This window comes from Artemia sp. Qi Xiang Cuo, chromosome 13, assembly GCF_049724085.1.
Source record: "Artemia sp. Qi Xiang Cuo chromosome 13, ASM4972408v1, whole genome shotgun sequence".
Taxonomy (NCBI): Eukaryota; Metazoa; Arthropoda; class Branchiopoda; order Anostraca; family Artemiidae; genus Artemia; species Artemia sp. Qi Xiang Cuo.
This window is the reverse complement of record NC_142806.1, coordinates 65116958-65137481: the sequence shown is the minus strand read 5'-3', so window position 1 is coordinate 65137481 and position 20524 is coordinate 65116958. Positions and strand designations below refer to the sequence as shown.

The 20524-nt window shown below is 34.5% G+C and overlaps 1 protein-coding gene across 1 annotated transcript in view; it reads left to right on the top strand.

The window, feature by feature from the left end:
* The window catches only part of eIF3i (eukaryotic translation initiation factor 3 subunit i), a 49449-nt gene extending 32138 nt beyond the window's left edge, over positions 1 to 17311 (top strand). Inside the window, exons 4-6 of the mRNA XM_089099115.1 lie at positions 10735 to 10868; positions 14258 to 14458; positions 16938 to 17311. Of these exons, the coding sequence (XP_088955241.1) occupies positions 10735 to 10868; positions 14258 to 14458; positions 16938 to 17186 (584 nt within the window). The 3' untranslated portion in view covers positions 17187 to 17311. The remainder of the gene's footprint in view (positions 1 to 10734; positions 10869 to 14257; positions 14459 to 16937) is intronic.
* Positions 17312 to 20524: the final 3213 nt, after the last annotated feature.

Below are 20524 nucleotides of genomic sequence, written 5' to 3'. Positions count from 1 at the left end.
GAAGAAAATTTCGAGGAGCTTCTTGGTGGTTACGTAGAGAAAGCAGAAGCAGTTTGGTGCATTAATGCAGGATTCTGCGAAAGAAGTCACTGGTACATCAAAAGCAAAAATAAAATGCTGAATCACCCAAAAACGTGTAGGATTCTGCGAAAGAAGTCCTTGGTACATCAAAACCAAAAAGAAAATACTGAATCACTGCAGCAATGCAGGATTCTGCGAAAGAAATCCTTGGTACCTCAAAACCAAAAAGAAAATACTGAATCACCCCAAAACATGCAGGATTCTGCGAAAAAAGTCCTTGGTACATCAAAACCGAAAAGAAAATACTGAATCACCCAAAAACGTGCAGGATTCTGCAAAAGAAGTCCTTGATACATCAAAACCAAAAAGAAAATACTGAATCACTGCAGCAATGCAGGATTCTGCGAAAGCAGTCCTTGGTACATCAAAACCAAAAAGAAAATACTGAATCAATGCAGGATTCTGCAAAAGAAGTCCTTGGTACATCAAAACCAGAAAAAAAATACTGAATCACTGCAGCAATGCAGGATTCTGCGAAAGAAGTCCTTGGTACAACAAAACCAAGAAGAAAATACTGAATCACTGCAGCAATGCAGGATTCTACGAAAGAAGTCCTTGGTACATCAAAACCAAAAAGATAATACTGAATCACTCAAAAACGTGCAGAATTCTGCCAAAGAAGCCCTTGGTACATCAAAACCAAAAAGTAAATACAGAATCACCCAAAACCGTGCAGGATTCTACGAAAGAAGTCCTCTTGGTATATCAAAACGAAAAAGAAAATAGTGAATCACTGCAGCAATGGAGGATTCTGTGAAAGAAGTCCTTAGTGCATCAAAACCAAAAAGAAATTACTGAATCACCCAAAAACGTATTAAGTTTCCTGAACAGTGTCGAACATCCTGTTCAAAAACAGAGTTTAGAAAGCGAAGAGTGAAAATTAAAAGATCATCCAGAATAGACTGGCAAAATTACTGGACGAAAACAGCGGATGCCACTGAGGCTGTGTGTAAGACACGCAACACCTGTAGGCTCTAACACTTACTAAAACATGCCACAGGGAAGAAGCAGCAGGTCTCTGAGACTATCCGCTTGAAGGACGGGCAGACCATAGATAGATAGATTTATTCTCACGAAAACCCAATTGGGTCATGGTGACATGCACAAAACAAGCGAAAAAATACAGCAACAAAACATAGAGTGAAAAGACACTAAAACTGATTATTTAAGAAAATCATCACAATACGTCATACTTACACGGACGAACATTCCAATATTATTTATATTTAAGTAAAACTAAAATTTCTCAAAATTTCCAAAATCCAGTCTCTCCCCCCGATCTCCCTACAAAATATTTCCAAGCGCAACTCCCTGTATTGCCTTGAAAAATGATGCAGATTCATCCATCTCTCCACACATAGGGCAACTGTAAGGACCATCCCTCAGTCTATCCCTCCCCACATATTTCCTACGTTCTCCAAGAGTACATAAAGAAACTGTAAGAATAGTAAAAGGTATTAAACAACAATTAAAAGTTATAAAATGTTGCTTTCTCTGTGTTTTCATTGTTTTTTATGGGTGTAATTATATTTCTTTATATAGACATGATATCCAAATTAGTTAGGCTTTGGATTTAAATAGATACGAAAATGTCCTTCCTTATGCAGTATAATGCTGTCTTATCTAAAGTTAAGTTTTATTCTACAGTTAATAATGACAATATTTTCGTAAATTGACAGTCTCCAAAAAGTGGGGGGGGGGGGCAGTCCTCAAAAACAATACTTTGGTAGATGGCTTTACTATAAAGCCTGACAATATGAAGACAGAAATCAAGATTTTTTTAATTATTGAATATCCATTGGAATTCAGTATTTTAAAAAGAATATAGGGTAACTAAAATCTATTGACATTTAGTGCTTTAAAAAGAGTTCAGGTGAGTAATTTGATGGTAACTGAAAAAATGGGGTGGGGAGCTGAAAAGAGTAGTGGTTGTCAGTATCCCTTAAATCTCCATCAATATTGCATTCTGCCCTTTAAAACAGTAGTGATAACTGATATCCATTGATTCTTGGTGTTTTAAAAAAATTATTTGGACTGAATGGAGGGTAACTTAAATAAGATGAGATGGCTAGCTGAAAAGAGTGGTGGTAGTCAGTATTCCTTACATCTCCATCAATATTGCATTATGCCCTTTAAAACAGTAGTGATAACTGATATCCATTGATTCTTGGTGTTTTAAAAAGATTATTTGGACTGAATGGAGGGTAACTTAAATAAGATGAGATGGCTAGCTGAAAAGAGTGGTGGTAGTCAGTATTCCTTACATCTCCATCAATATTGCATTCTGCCCTGTTAAACAGTAGTGATAACTGATATCTATCTATTCTTGGTGTTTTAAAAAGATTATTTGGACTGAATGGAGGGTAACTTAAATAAGATGAGATGGGTAGGTGAAAAGAGTGGTGGTAGTCAGTATTCGTTACATCTCCATCAATATTGCATTTTGACCTTTAAAACAGTAGTGATAACTGATATCCATTGATTCTTGGTGTTTTAAAAAGATTATTTGGACTGAATGGAGGGTAACTTAAATAACATGAGATGGGTAGCTGAAAAGAGTGGTGGTAGTCAGTATTCCTTAGATCTCCATCAATATTGCATTCTGCCCTTTAAAACATTAGTGATAACTGATATCTTTCGATACTTGGTGTTTTAAAAAGATTATTTGGACTGAATGGAGGGTAACTTAAATAAGATGAGATGGGTAGCTGAAAAGAGTGGTGGTAGTCAGTATTCCTTACATCTCCATCAATATTGCATTCTGCCCTTTAAAACATTAGTGATAACTGATATCCATTTATACTTGTTGTTTTAAAAGATTATTTGGACTGAATGGAGGGTAACTTAAATAAGATGAGATGGGTAGCTGAAAAGAGTGGTGGTAGTCAGTATTCGTTACATCCCCATCAATATTGCATTTTGTCCTTTAAAACAGTAGTGATAACTGATATCCATTGATTCTTGGTGTTTTAAAAAGATTATTTGGACTGAATGGAGGGTAACTTAAATAATATGAGATGGGTAGCTGAAAAGAGTGGTGGTAGTCAGTATTCCTTAGATCTCCATCAATATTGCATTCTGCCCTTTAAAACAGTAGTGATAACTGATATCCATTGATTCTTGGTGTTTTAAAAAAATTATTTGGACTGAATGGAGGGTAACTTAAATAAGATGAGATGGGTAGCTGAAAAGAGTGGTGGTAGTCAGTATTCCTTAGATCTCCATCAATATTGCATTCTGCCCTTTAAAACAGTAGTGATAACTGATATCCATTGATTCTTGGTGTTTTAAAAAGATTATTTGGACTGAATGGAGGGTAACTTAAATAAGATGAGATGGGTAGCTGAAAAGAGTGGTGGTAGTCAGTATTCCTTATATCTCCATCAATATTGCATTCTGCCCTTTAAAACAGTAGTGATAACTGATATCCATTGATTCTTGATGTTTAAAAAAAATTATTTGGACTGAATGGAGGGTAACTTAAATAAGATGAGATGGGTAGCTGAAAAGAGTGGTGGTAGTCAGTATTCCTTACATCTCCATCAATATTGCATTCTGGCCTTTAAAACAGTAGTGATAACTGATATCCATTGATACTTGGTGTTTTAAAAAGATTATTTGGACTGAATGGAGGGTAACTTAAATAAGATGACATGGGTAGCTGAAAAGAGTGGTGGTAGTCAGTATTCCTTAAATCTCCATCAATATTGCAGTCTGCCCTGTAAAACAGTAGTGATAACTGATATCTATATATTCTTGGTGTTTTAAAAAGATTATTTGGACTGAATTGAGGGTAACTTAAATAAGATAAGATGGCTAGCTGAAAAGAGTGGTGGCAGTCAGTATTCCTTATATCTCCATCAATATTGCATTCTGCCCTTTAAAACAGTAGTGATAACTGATATCCATTGATACTTGGTGTTTTAAAAAGATTATTTGGACTGAATGGAGGGTAAATTAAATAAGATGAGATGGGTCGCTGAAAAGAGTGGTGGTAGTCAGTATTCGTTACATCTCCATCAATATTGCATTCTCCCCTTAAAAACAGTAGTGATAACTGATATCCATTTATAATTAGTTTTTTAAAAGATTATTTTGACTGAATGGAGGGTAACTTAAATAACATGAGATGGGTAGCTGAAAAGAGTGGTGGTAGTCAGTATTCCTTACATCTCCATCAATATTGCATTTTGTCCTTTAAAACAGTAGTGATAACTGATATCCATTGATTCTTGGTTTTTTAAAAATATTATTTGGACTGAATGGAGGGTAACTTAAATAAGATGAGATGGGTAGCTGAAAAGAGTGGTGGTAGTCAGTATTCCTTATATCTCCATCACTATTGCATTCTGCCCTTTAAAACAGTAGTGATAACTGATATCCATTGATTCTTGGTGTTTTAAAAAAATTATTTGGACTGAATGGAGGGTAACTTAAATAAGATGAGATGGGTAGCTGAAAAGAGTGGTGGTAGTCAGTATTCCTTATATCTCCATCAATATTGAATTCTGCCCTTTAAAACAGTAGTGATAAATGATATCCATTGATTCTTGGTGTTTTAAAAAGATTATTTGGACTGAATGGAGGGTAACTTAAATAAGATGAGATGGGTAGCTGAAAAGAGTGGTGGTAGTCAGTATTCCTTACATCTCCATCAATATTGCATTCTGCCCTGTAAAACAGTAGTGATAATTGATATCTATCTATTCTTGGTGTTTTAAAAATATTATTTGGACTGAATGGAGGGTAACTTAAATAAGATAAGATGGGTAGCTGAAAAGAGTGGTGGCAGTCAGTATTCCTTAAATCTCCATCAATATTGCATTCTGCCCTTTAAAACAGTAGTGATAACTGATATCCATTGATTCTTGGTGTTTTAAAAAGATTATTTGGACTGAATGGAGGGTAACTTAAATAAGATAAGATGGGTAGCTGAAAAGAGTGGTGGCAGTCAGTATTCCTTACATCTCCATCAATATTGCATTCTGCCCTTTAAAACAGTAGTGATAACTGATATCCATTGATACTTGGTGTTTTAAAAAGATTATTTGGACTGAATGGAGGGTAACTTAAATAAGATGAGATGGGTAGCTGAAAAGAGTGGTGGTAGTCAGTATTCCTTACATCTCCATCAATATTGCATTCTGCCCTTTAAAACAGTAGTGATAACTGATATCCATTGATTCTTGATGTTTAAAAAAATTATTTGGACTGAATGGAGGGTAACTTAAATAAGATGAGATGGGTAGCTGAAAAGAGTGGTGGTAGTCAGTATTCCTTACATCTCCATCAATATTGCATTCTGCCCTTTAAAACAGTAGTGATAACTGATATCCATTGATTCTTGGTGTTTTAAAAAGATTATTTGGACTGAATGGAGGGTAACTTAAATAAGATGAGATGGGTAGCTGAAAAGAGTGGTGGTAGTCAGTATTCCTTACATCTCCATCAATATTGCAGTCTGCCCTGTAAAACAGTAGTGATAACTGATATCTATCTATTCTTGGTGTTTTAAAAAGATTATTTGGACTGAATGGAGGGTAACTTAAATAAGATGAGATGGGTAGCTGAAAAGAGTGGTGGTAGTCAGTATTCCTTATATCTCCATCAATATTGCATTCTGCCCTTTAAAACAGTAGTGATAAATGATATCAATATATTCTTGGTGTTTTAAAAAGATTATTTGGACTGAATGGAGGGTAACTTAAATAAGATGAGATGGGTAGCTGAAAAGAGTGGTGGTAGTCAGTATTCGTTACATCTCCATCAATATTGCATTCTCCCCTTAAAAACAGTAGTGATAACTGATATCCATTGATACTTAGTGTTTTAAAAGATTATTTGGACTGAATGGAGGGTAAATTAAATAAGATGAGATGGGTAGCTGAAAAGAGTGGTGGTAGTCAGTATTCCTTAAATCTCCATCAATATTGCATTTTGTCCTTTAAAACAGTAGTGATAACTGATATCCATTGATTCTTTGTGTTTTAAAAAAATTATTTGGACTGAATGGAGGGTAACTTAAATAAGATGAGATGGGTAGCTGAAAAGAGTGGTGGTAGTCAGTATTCCTTATATCTCCATCAATATTGCATTCTGCCCTTTAAAACAGTAGTGATAACTGATATCCATTGATTCTTGGTGTTTTAAAAATATTATTTGGACTGAATGGAGGGTAACTTAAATAAGATGAGATGGGTAGCTGAAAAGAGTGGTGGTAGTCAGTATTCCTTATATCTCCATCAATATTGCATTCTGCCCTTTAAAACAGTAGTGATAACTGATATCAATTGATTCTTGGTGTTTTAAAAAAATTATTTGGACTGAATGGAGGGTAACTTAAATAAGATGAGATGGGTAGCTGAAAAGAGTGGTGGTAGTCAGTATTCCTTACATCTCCATCAATATTGCATTCTGCCCTGTAAAACAGTAGTGATAATTGATATCTATCTATTCTTGGTGTTTTAAAAAGATTATTTGGACTGAATGGAGGGTAACTTAAATAAGATAAGATGGGTAGCTGAAAAGAGTGGTGGCAGTCAGTATTCCTTATATCTCCATCAATATTGCATTCTGCCCTTTAAAACAGTAGTGATAACTGATATCTATTGATTCTTGGTGTTTTAAAAAGATTATTTGGACTGAATGGAGGGTAACTTAAATAAGATGAGATGGGTAGCTGAAAAGAGTGGTGGTAGTCAGTATTCGTTACATCTCCATCAATATTGCATTCTCCCCTTAAAAACAGTAGTGATAACTGATATCCATTGATACTTAGTGTTTTAAAAGATTATTTGGACTGAATGGAGGGTAAATTAAATAAGATGAGATGGGTAGCTGAAAAGAGTGGTGGTAGTCAGTATTCCTTACATCTCCATCAATATTGCATTTTGACCTTTAAAACAGTAGTGATAACTGATATCCATTGATTCTTGGTGTTTTAAAAAGATTATTTGGACTGAATGGAGGGTAACTTAAATAACATGAGATGGGTAGCTGAAAAGAGTGGTGGTAGTCAGTATTCCTTAGATCTCCATCAATATTGCATTCTGCCCTTTAAAACATTAGTGATAACTGATATCTATTGATTCTTGGTGTTTTAAAAAGATTATTTGGACTGAATGGAGGGTAACTTAAATAAGATGAGATGGGTAGCTGAAAAGAGTGGTGGTAGTCAGTATTCCTTACATCTCCATCAATATTGCATTCTGCCCTTTAAAACAGTAGTGATAACTGATATCTATTGATTCTTGGTGTTTTAAAAAGATTATTTGGACTGAATGGAGGGTAACTTAAATAAGATGAGATGGGTAGCTGAAAAGAGTGGTGGTAGTCAGTATTCCTTACATCTCCATCAATATTGCATTCTGCCCTTTAAAACATTAGTGATAACTGATATCTATTGATTCTTGGTGTTTTAAAAAGATTATTTGGACTGAATGGAGGGTAACTTTAAATAAGATGAGATGGGTAGCTGAAAAGAGTGGTGGTAGTCAGTATTCCTTACATCTCCATCAATATTGCATTTTGTCCTTTAAAACAGTAGTGATAACTGATATCCATTGATTCTTGGTGTTTTAAAAAGATTATTTGGACTGAATGGAGGGTAACTTAAATAACATGAGATGGGTAGCTGAAAAGAGTGGTGGTAGTCAGTATTCCTTAGATCTCCATCAATATTGCATTCTGACCTTTAAAACATTAGTGATAACTGATATCTATATATTCTTGGTGTTTTAAAAAGATTATTTGGACTGAATGGAGTGTAACTTAAATAAGATGAGATGGGTAGCTGAAAAGAGTGGTGGTAGTCAGTATTCCTTACATCTCCATCTATATTGCATTTTGCCCTTTAAAACATTAGTGATAACTGATATCTATTGATTCTTGGTGTTTTAAAAAGATTATTTGGACTGAATGGAGGGTAACTTAAATCAGATGAGATGGGTAGCTGAAAAGAGTGGTGGAAGTCAGTATTCCTTACATCTCCATCAATATTGCATTCTGCCCTTTAAAACATTAGTGATAACTGATATCTATCGATTCTTTGTGTTTTAAAAAGATTATTTGGACTGAATGGAGGGTAACTTAAATAAGATGAGATGGGTAGCTGAAAAGAGTCATGGTAGTCAGTATTCCTTACATCTCCATCAATATTGCATTCTGCCCTTTAAAACATTAGTGATAACTGATATCTATCGATTCTTGGTGTTTTAGAAAGATTATTTGGACTGAATGGAGGGTAACTTAAATAAGATGAGATGGGTAGCTGAAAAGAGTGGTGGTAGTCAGTATTCCTTAGATCTCCATCTATATTGCATTTTGCCCTTTAAAACATTAGTGATAACTGATATCTATTGATTCTTGGTGTTTTAAAAAGATTATTTGGACTGAATGGAGGGTAACTTAAATAAGATGAGATGGGTAGCTGAAAAGAGTGGTGGTAGTCAGTATTCCTTACATCTCCATCAATATTGCATTATGACCTTTAAAACAGTAGTGATAACTGATATCTATTGATTCTTGGTGTTTTAAAAAGATTATTTGGACTGAATGGAGGGTAACTTAAATAAGATGAGATGGGTAGCTGAAAAGAGTGGTGGTAGTCAGTATTCCTTACATCCCCATCAATATTGCATTTTGTCCTTTAAAACAGTAGTGATAACTGATATCCATTGATTCTTGGTGTTTTAAAAAGATTATTTGGACTGAATGGAGGGTAACTTAAATAATATGAGATGGGTAGCTGAAAAGAGTGGTGGTAGTCAGTATTCCTTACATCTCCATCAATATTGCATTTTGCCCTTTAAAACATTAGTGATAACTGATATCTATCGATTCTTGGTGTTTTAAAAAGATTATTTGGACTGAATGGAGGGTAACTTAAATAAGATGAGATGGGTAGCTGAAAAGAGTGGTGGTAGTCAGTATTCCTTACATCTCCATCTATATTGCATTCTGCCCTTTAAAACATTAGTGATAACTGATATCTATCGATTCTTGGTTTTTTAAAAAGATTATTTGGACTGAATGGAGGGTAACTTAAATAAGATGAGATGGGTAGCTGAAAAGAGTGGTGGTAGTCAGTATTCCTTACATCTCCATCAATAGTGCATTCTGCCCTTTAAAACATTAGTGATAACTGATATCCATGGATACTTGGTGTTTTAAAAAGATTATTTGGACTGAATGGAGGGTAACTTAAATAAGATGAGATGGGTAGCTGAAAAGAGTGGTGGTAGTCAGTATTCCTTACATCCCCATCAATATTGCATTTTGCCTTTAAAACAGTAGTGATAACTGATATCTATTGATTCTTGGTGTTTTAAAAAGATTATTTGGACTGAATGGAGGGTAACTTAAATAAGATGAGATGGGTAGCTGAAAAGAGTGGTGGTAGTCAGTATTCCTTACATCTCCATCAATATTGCATTTTGCCCTTTAAAACATTAGTGATAACTGATATCTATTGATTCTTGGTGTTTTAAAAAGATTATTTGGACTGAATGGAGGGTAACTTAAATAAGATGAGATGGGTAGCTGAAAAGAGTGGTGGTAGTCAGTATTCCTTACACCTCCATCAATATTGCATTCTGCCCTTTAAAACAGTAGTGATAACTGATATCCATTGATTCCTGGTGTTTTAAAAAGATTATTTGGACTGAATGGAGGGTAACTTAAATAAGATGAGATGGGTAGCTGAAAAGAGTGGTGGTAGTCAGTATTCGTTACATCTCCATCAATATTGCATTCTGCCCTTTTAAACAGTAGTGATAACTGATATCCATTGATTTTTGGTGATATGTATTGGAAGTCTAATGATATTCATCTCTTTGAAAGAATATTAGAAGCTAAAAGTGTAGTATTTACTGATAAAGAAAAGAATCCAAACCTGTACAAAAATTAATTGAGGATAAAGGAACTATTTATGTTCTCATAAATATGGACTGGATTCTCTAGCGACCGTACACCCTCATAGGTCTTTCTCCAACGCAAAAGTCTTGTTTGCTTTGTGATTGTTGAAAACAAAATTTTGAACTTGTACTTCTCAAATCTACTGTGCAAAATGGTATTCAAACTTTTGTAGAGACATTTCATTTGGCTAATACAATTCTGAAAAACAGATAGGTTGAAATTTGCAACCGATGAGTCACTTGACATTATTAAATCAAATGTGATCTACAATCACAAGAAACACAATTATATTTTCTGGTTACGTTTTACGCGTTATTAGAATTAAATTCAAATATGCATTCATGTTTACAGTGCCCAAAGTTTCTACATAGTGTATTGTTGCATATTTCATCTTTTTTTTGGTCTGAGATGTCAACAATTCGAGTAAATGAACGCTCTTAGAAACTTTGCAAAAATACTTATTCTTCTGAAAACAATCTATGATCACACTCTTGAGTTTACTAAAGCCAAGAAACTGCATTAGAAAACTTTCATAGACAATTACTTTTTTTGGAAAAATGAAAATAGAAACAAACTTTTAAAAAAGTATTAATACAAAAACTGTGGTTTATTGAAAGATCCTGATCGCTTATATGATTCCAGCATAAAAAGTTGTCTCAAAAGCGCTAAATAAAGTCTTTGAGGCAGAAATTATGCCTCCCATTGTTTCTTTTTTTTTTTTTTTTTTTTCCTTTGCAGAGCAAGACAACCCCACATTAAGAATTCCAAATTCTGCACCCAACCCAAAGGTTACATCTATAATTTGGGGGACGTTAGACGAAAAAATCATTTCTGGTCATGAAAATGGTGATATTGTTGTCTGGGACTTCAGAGTAAGTTATTTTAATTTCTAGGTTTAATGGCAGAAATGTGCCAGCTCTTTAATCAACATCCTGTATTTTCTTCTAAGAAATAAATATAAATTGAAGAGATAAGATAAAAACATGTATAAAATACAAGATATCGTATAAATAAATGTGAAGTATAAATAAAGAGATAAAACATGAATATAATTTTGTTGCTTTTATTTCTTAAATAGCCAAAGAGCTTGTCAAAAGCATAAAACAGCAACAGAATCGTAGTTCCTCTCCTTTGTTAGGACTGAAGAAAAAATATTTGGCCCCTTTCCCTCTCCCCCGCCCCAAAAAAAAACAACTGAAAGCATCAATCAGAGACTAAACAGGGTATGCTTACCAAGATATCAATACATGTAAAATTCCCTACCTTTTAGTGATTAAATAAAAATAACAATTTTTTAAACTGAAAGTAAGGGCAACCTTAAAACTCAAAACGAACAGAAATTATTCCGTATATGAAGGGTTGCCCCCTCCTCGATACCTTACTCTTTACGCTGAAGCTGTTATCACTTTAAAGAAAAAACTTCATATTCTAATTACACGGCCCCTGTGTTTCAGTAGCCATTCCTAAAAAATTTGACAAACAGTCAAACTTTAGCGTAAAGAGCAAGGTATTTAGGAGGGAGCAACCCTCCATATACAGAATAATTTCTGTTCGTTTTGAGTTTTAATGTTGCTCCTTACTTTCAGTTAAAAAAATGGTTGTTGTTTTTTTTTATTTCATTTTCTGATCGCTTCTCAAATAATGCCGTAAATGTGGCCCACCCTCCATGAAATGTACCCCCCCCCCCCCTCCTCACGGGAAACTCCTCTATGGAAACTTCATCCCTCGTAAAGTGCACCCGCCCGTCAAATTCTCTCCAGGCAGTTCCGTCATGGCCTAAAATCTCCCCCCCCCCCCCGTAAAATTTCTTAAAGACGATTCCGCCTGAAAAATGCTCCTCAGTATACTTTCATTTGAAAAACACTTTAATTTCTAATCGGTTTCTCAATCACTCTGGAAATGCCCTCTTCCGTGGAAATTTTTTTCCGAAAATCAAAACATGCGGAAAAAAGCCCCCGGATAATTCCATTGGAACATCCCCACGTGCAAAATTGAGTTGGCAAAGAAAGTGTAAGACAATTAAAAAGAATTTCGTATAGGAATTCCGTCAAATTCCCCCAGTGAAAAATTCTCCAGGAAAGTTCACCCTCCGGGGGAACTCCCTCCCCAAAGAAGATTATCTCTATGGAAGTCCGCCCCAAGTACAAAATGCCCCCCCCCCCGAAAAATATCTGTATACTTCCCAATAACAAATACTATACGTAAACAATTGGCAAATTTCATAACTTTCAGACCTCTCCTGACCGACTTTGGAGGGTCATTTTACCCGTAAAGATATAATTATTTGATCTTTAAACTAAACTGACTAAAATGGCTAACTGAAAATTTTATTAGATACTTTTGGGGGGAAAGGCCGTGGTAGGGAGGCCAGTTGCCCTCCAATCTCTTTGGTCACTTAAAAAGGGCAGTATATCTTTAAATTTTGTTTGAATGCACCTTCTTCCGATCTTCTTGGACCATTGTCTTGATATGATCACCCCTGAAAAAAAAAACAAATAAACACGCATCTGTGATCTTTCTTCTGGCGAAAATAGCAAAATTCCACATTTTTGTATGTGGGAGCTTGAAACTTCTACAGTAGGGTTCTCTGGAACGCTGAATATGATGGTTTGATTTTCATTAAGATTCCTTGAATTTTAGGGGGTGTTTCCCTCCTATTTTAAAAACAGGCACATTTTCTCTGGCTCGTAGCTTTTGATGAGTAACACTAAACTTGACAAATTTTTATATTTTTGGAGCATAATAAGCTGATTCTCTTGATTTATCTATTAGTATCAAAATTCTGTTTTTTAGAGTCGCTCATTTACAGTTCGCTACCACAAACTGTTTGAAATGCACTCAATTTCAGTACAAATCATTAAACTAACAAAATATCACGACCTCCAAATGCTAGGACATGATATTGAGGATACAGTACTGATTCAATGTAGCTTTTATAATGAGTAATACTCGCTTGCCTTCATGCTTCAGCCATAAAAGAGAAAAAATAATACAATCTTCTAAAGAGTTGAACATTCCTGATGCCTCGGGTCTCGTTATTGTTTTTTTTTTTTTTTTTTTTTTTACACTTCAGGCACCGGCTGTATAATGTCACGTGAATTCTCTGCGGGTTTTTGATTGACTAGAAGCTACAATCACTTACCAATTATATAAATTTGGATTGGGCCCTAGAAAATAGATAAATACAATAGGTAAGGCAAAGACCTCCCGGCAGAAGATAAGTGCCATCACTCAATGTTAACAGATTTTCGTCTAGTTTTAATTGTTTTGATTTAAATCATAATTTAAAAGATAGCCATCTGGTCAGTTTAAGAAGTCCCCTAAACTGATAAGTTTAGATATAATTTGTAAAAGTGTTTAGATTATATTGTGCTTTTTTAGCAATTTTTTTTAAAGCCAAGGTTTTTATATGCTTTGCTACTCTACTATCATATTATTGTAATTTTGGCTCGCTAGAGGGCATTAATTTTAGTTCAAATCCAAAAATTAGTTTTTTTTTTTTTTTTTAATACCTCTAAACCCAATTAGAATTATCACATTTCCGAAAACCATTCAAAATTCTGTAGAATCTCTTTTATGAAGTGATAAAACTTGGTTCCAGCTGAAATTACCAGGAATTGGAAATTTTGCAAATTTGGAAAAAGCAAAAAGCTGACGAATAAATACAGGAAATTATGAAAAAATCGTGTACCTTTCCAAATTACTCGTGGGGGAATATTCCATGTCATTAAAACATTTGTACGCCATATCTCCTCATATAATGATTTGTAATATAATTTCATCCTTTAACATATTTATTGTATGGTAAAGGGTTAATGTACCCTCTCCTCAACCCTCTGTATATTAATCTACCTTCCCCTCTTTCACCGAATAGATGTGTTTGTGTATTCCTGACATAAAGCAACCTCTTGTCTCATGAGGTTTTGTATTCTCCTGGATATTATTATTACATATTCATTGGGAATTGGCTGAGGGTTACGGAGGTTTGCCAGGAAGTTCACTTGAACTGGGAGAGAAACAATTGAACAAAGTGGTTTTCTTTGTATAAGAGAGATTTGACTTCCTTTCCATCGCCCCTCCTCTTCCCCGCCATCTAAGGTCTTTAGTTGCCGAATTAAGAGCCACAAGATGCCTCTTGTGATGTTTCATTTGGAGAAGGAATTGGGGCTCACAATCTTTCCTCTAGTGGGGAGGGGCGTTTCCTGACTACGCGCTTGTCAATCCATAATTAAAAGATATAACTTACTATTTTTGTTTGCAGACAGGAAAGAATATAACCATGGTATCCGAGCATAGTCAGCAGATCAATGATATGCAGCTGAGTAAGGATGGAACAATGTTTATTACAGCCTCGAAGGATTGTACTGCCAAGCTTTTTGATACTGATAGTGTTGATTTGATGAAAACTTACAAAACTGAACGACCTGTCAATAGTGCTGCCTTGTCGCCTATACACGATCATGTAAGCTATTACTGTTGTATTATTTGTGTATAAACCAAGGAAGAAATGTGGACACAATTCCATACGTAAATCATCTTCCTCTTCTGAAAGACAGCACCTGCAAACCTGATTAGACTCAAGTTGGTTTCAAAGAGGTTTGATGGTTTCATGTAATAGTCACATTCTTTCATCTTTTCATCCTTGTATTTCAAAATACCATCCCTTAAAGTTACTAGTTAGGTGGGGCAACTTTGAAATAGCAAAGAGTCTTGCTAAAGGCATTTAGATTATAGAAAAGTTTCCGTAAATGAATCATCATCTTCTTCAAATCAATACCTTGAACCCTAAATAAGCCTCTTTTCTTCTTCTGTAAAATTATGGAATTTTCAGTCAAGACTATTTGGCCCTTGGGGATTTGATAAGATAAATTCTTTTGGTTTCAAAGGAGTTTTGTTTTCTTCTTAAAGAGCTTTGCAGCAAATACTTTGCTTGTCGTCTTCTTATCAATCATGTTTAATCAAAGTAAAAACAAAAACTTTCATGGTTTGACTGCCTATTAAGCTACATTATGACCTAATTAGTAAATTAATAACCTTTAACAAATTAATTATTAATAAATTAATAACCTTTTTCTGGCAGCTGCGTTTGGGCCTTAACTGTAATTAAGAGAAAATATATATTAAGTTGTTTGCTGACTTAATGATGCTATTGCAGCTAATGACAAAAATAATTAGACAGGTATAAAATAGTTCCTTTAAAATAGCGTGGTAAAAAATAAGACTTTTCAAAGTATTTTAAATACTGATTTATTTGCATCTCATTATAAATCATTATAATGATTAAATTAAACTAATTAAATCAAATAATGATTTGTTTTAACTGTTTGACATGATGAAAAACAAACGAAAAATGGTGGCATAGTTGCAGTAACGTTTGTTTGGGAAATAAGATTCGAACTTTAGAATCCACCTACAAATGTTAGTCGGTGCGTTATTTTGAACTATCATCACCATTATTATTGTCACTATGAACAAATAATAATAACGTCCAAACAAATCAGGTTAACATTATTTTTGGACACGCGTGTGCTAAGGTAAAAATACTCTTTTTCAGCCAAATTAGCACTTTCGCTTAACACTTCCCCCACACTTTCGAAATATTTTTTAGCTGATAGGATGTATTTACTTTTTTTAATCATGAATGTTCATGAGCCGTTAGAAGCCAAATTGGTGAGTTCCATGTCATTGTCTATAAAGATATTATTGCGGTTTTGTGATTGTGTCACCAGGAAAGGGTTTCCGCTGGGCAAAGAGACCCCGGGACGGGAAGAACGGTAGTTTTTATTGGTTGTATGTCTTTCTGTCTACTAATCCTTTTTTTGCAATATTTTAATTTTATGCATTCACTATATTTATTTGTGCTGTAGATTGATAAGATATAACTATTATCACAAGCCTCGAGGGGGTGAATCCATATTTCAGAGTAAAAAAAAAAATAATTTAAACATAAATAAAGGGGTCGGAACATGCCAAAAGATTAAAAATAAATACATAAATACATTTAGTGATAATGATCCTTGAAAGATATAGAAAGTGAAAACAAGGTTAAATGGGGAAATTTAAAAAATATTAATGTTACTGAGTGGACAAGTCGAAGCCAAACTTTGCAGCTAAGTCATAAGAGCATGTGATGAAAAAGAAGCTATGTGGAAATTAGAAAGAATAGATCTTACCGTCTAAGCTTGAGCTTCTCAACCAGGATTCCCAAGAATCCTAGGTTGCACAAAAAAAAGTCGACGTGAAAGAGCGAGTATCATTGAAACCCAAAGAACTATGTGAATTAAATATACCTTGTTCTCTGCAGGGGCTCCGGCACATAATAGCCTCACGTTTCGAACGGGAAACGTTTTCTCATAAGACACCCGTTCAGATTTCTGCAATCCCTGGCTGTTTCTCAGCCTGACCCAATCTTGTCCTCCGTCCACTGCCGTTCCTCAAGATATGAAAAAACTTATGTCTCCTTCATTACTAAAAAAAAAAAATCAAAACCATCCCAATAGTTTCCTTCCCTTTTTATTCTTGCGACTTCCCCCGTTTGCCCCCTCTTTGTGTTTTCATTCACTTTTTTAATTGCCTTGTAAGTTCTACATGCCTTGTTCGTTTTTAATGTTCTTGAGGTGTTATATCTTTTTCTTTCCTTTTCTTACGATATTTATCAAATGTGATATTTACCAAATTTTATATGTATTTCTGTTTTACACCATCTATAGTTTATGATTTCAAATTGTAATTCACAGTTTATTTGCCTTTTTAGGCTTGATGCCGCGATGTGTTTTCAGTAAAAATAATATTACTTTACCATAATGTCAATTTTTACCCTGCCACTATGGGGAGCCAACTTCTATTCCGCCTATGGTTGAAATGAAGCCTGATAAGTCCACCGTTCAGAGAATGCACTTTTATTTTGTACTTGTCTTTAGCACCAACAACTTTATTTCCAGGTGGTTCTTGGTGGCGGTCAAGAAGCTATGGAAGTAACAACAACCTCAGCCCGGGTTGGCAAATTTGATGCTAGATTTTTCCATTTAGTATTTGAAGAAGAATTTGGGCGTGTCAAAGGACATTTTGGACCAATCAATTCTCTTGCTTTTCATCCTGATGGCAAATCGTACTCCTCAGGTGGTGAAGATGGTTATGTGAGAGTGCATGAATTTGATCAGTCTTACTTTGATTTCAGATTTGATTACTAAATAAAGAAGCAAGTGTGAAAAATTAATGGACAATGTTAATATATAAATTTTTCATGATCTGTGCAGGAAGAAGAGGAAGAAGTTTTGGATGAATAGGACTTTTAATAAAGGTGATCAAGTCTTAATACTCCATATTTTCTTCAATTCACGCCAAGGAAGCTTTGTTTTGTTTCATCTTCTTTAAGCTGTATTTCATAATAGAGAATGTGGGGTTTTTGCTGTTCGTGCGTGCAACCATCACATTTTGAACTTGCTTTGAAAATACATAGAAGTGAGGTGTCGCTATCAAGACTAGTTACATCATTTCGTTTGATGAGTAATTTGTCTCGATTTGGCAAATCTGAATCAAAACCAGAAAAAACAGTATTGCTTAGCTTTCCAGATCCTAAATACCCATGAAATCGAGACTATCCTTGCAAATCGGGGGGAGGGGGCAAGGATTTCTTTTAAAATGAAGATACAAAAATATGTATTTTTGAAATCAGGTGTGGGGGTGCAATTTCTTGTTTTTCGATTTTTCTTATGAAAACGCGAAAAATAAGTGGTTTCGAAAATAGGAGAGGGGGGTTGGCAAAATAAGACGATTACTTTTTTTGTGTTTTCAGTAGGACAATTCTTGGAGATTGAGTAATTTTGTTGCAAATAACGTATTGACGAAAAACCTTCAATACAAAATAATGTTCAGAATTAATTAAAAATCGAAACTAATGAATGACCGCTGCGTACCAATATTGAACGTGACAATTTTAGTAGACATAGTTAGGGGAGTCTTAAAAAGAGATTTTCATTTACATTAAACATAGTATATTTGTATTCATGATCAATAGAATTGTCCTGAGATTAGGCTTTTTCTTCTTGTGAAAAGTTGATGTTTTAAAAAGCTGATCCCACGCACAAGAATATCGCAATAAAGAAAATGATATTTCTCCAGGATATGTTCAAAGATTGTGTGCGTGACAAACATAGATGTATCTGTCAATTTAGAAACGGTAATGTACTGCCCAATCAACTTCTAACAGCTCACTACAGCACCAAACTACCTGAAATCAACATAGCTACGGGTGTTCCTCCTCGACCTCAATCTGTTCAAACCTCAACTCCCTGCTCCACCCCCCCCTGAAGTTCCGTTTTGTTTTAAATCCTTCCTTATGATATCTTGCAACCCCATTAGGAGATGACCTGCTTTTTGTTTGGCCCAAGATTGATATCTACAAAAGTATAATCTTTAGTAATCTGTCATCCTTCATCTATAAAAAGTGTCTTAACATCTCAACCTTTTATTGTAGCCCTTGAAAGTGGGACCGAACCATATTTTTCACATCATAGCTTGTTGTAGGACATACGACCAGCCAAAAGGGTACTAAAACTCAGCCAAAAGGGTACTATGAAATTCTTCTGGACAAGGTTTAACGGATCTTTTCCTGCCTTTCAAAGCGCTTACATTGCAAAACCATCGTAGCTTCTAATATTCTAATCTTGGTTCGCTTCCGACTTAGCTTCCTATTTTTTCAAGATTTTTTCAACTGTGTCCATACCTCCATAAAGGATACATAGGAAGGAGGAATTGTCGTGGGAGGGAATAAGGAGATCTGGGAATTAAACCAGTTTTGCCAAAAAGGTAAAATAAAATTGATTTCTTATCTTAAATATAAGATAAAATTTAAAGTTACAATCCACTCAAAACTGCTTCACACTTGTCTTTTCATGTCATTTAAAATACGTAAGAGGGTAAAAATACCTAACTCTGTCACGAGTAGGCTTTCCAGCTTAGAGACAACCAGCCTACTTAAAACTGGCTAGATTGTCCGCAGATTAATCTAGGCCCATTTTGTGCAGGCTGGAACTTAACTGAAATTAATCCTTGAAAATAAAAATGCTGGCTAATTATCACTTACAGAGAAATTTCAGCTTCAAATCCTAGCACAATGTTGATTAATCACACCAAATATCCAGTTTTGTCTGCTTTTGTATGAAGTCGTTTGACGCGACAGTATACGTGGTGCCAGTTGTTTTTAATTCATAATATTTGTTAAATCTTCAAAGACCAAGCTCTTATAAGTGTCTCATGCTCTTTGGGCCAAAATATAAGTTCGTTACAAACTCTTTTTAATCCCTCCGGTTTTGAAGATACAGCCTTGAGTTTTTGGGATGGGGTCCCCTTAAAAAAGAGATTTTTAAAACAAATCTGATTCTTTTTAAATATATTTCATGTTTGCGGGATTAATCTTCTATCATTGTCAAAACGGAGACCCGCGTCCTCTCATCCACCCTCCAATCTTGAACCCAATGATGGTTGCAGCAATAGTTGCAACCCAGAAAAGAATGAACTGTGGCTCTTAGTAACCAAAAATTTAAAAATGCTTAAAAAAAAAACTATGTAGTGAATACATTTTACCATCTGTTGCTGATTCAGGAACTTAAATCTTGTTTCGATTAATCTTATTAGTAAAATGTTAATTTGAAAAAAAATCATGGAAATTTAAAAAAAATAGCCTGAAACTCATCGAAAGTCCTCTTGAGTCGAAAATAGAGAGAAAGGCGAAACAGGACACATATATACAAGAAGAGGTTGAATTAAAGATGCGTAGAATTTAAAGGGTGGAACTTTCGGCACGACATTATAAGAAAGAAATGATTATTTACATTTTTGTGAACTTTTACAGAGATTTGAAAAGGTTAGTTTGTTTCTTAATAGAAGAAAAACGCTGAAGTGGACAGGTGTATTCAAGAGTAGGTTTAATAGAAGCCGTGCAGCGCTGAAAAAGGTAGAAAACTGGTATTTGGTAGGATGCTTTAGGAAAAAACGGACTTAGCTTGGTTTATTTGGTTTAAAACGTAAGCCTTTCATCCGATGGTAATTATAACCCAAGAAGTCGAGTGATCCGACACGAACTGTTTGGAATGGGTAAGTAAAGGAGTAGAATTAAAATCTACCTTTTAAATATCAAACAATTGGCGGACTTGTTGCTTTTTTAGCCCTATTCATGATATCCTAATCAAATTATGAAGTACTGTTTTTGATATTTTTCTTACGAAAAAATGTCAGATTCCAAAAAAATAAGGTACAGAAAGGGAGTTTTTCAGAATCTAATGGGTGGAAAATTTTCAAAATCTAGCGAGGGGGACAGTTAATTTTCATTCATTTGTGTTTTTTTTTTTTTACGATTAAGAATTTATTAGGCCTAATATTATTAACCTTAAACTACTACTTTTGTCCAAGATTGATGAAATGTACCCTTGTTTCCAAAATTAAAAAAATCATTTATAGTCGTAATTTCAATTGAAGAAACTTACCAAAGGAATGGGAATTTTATCCGACAAGATTTTATTTAGTTCAA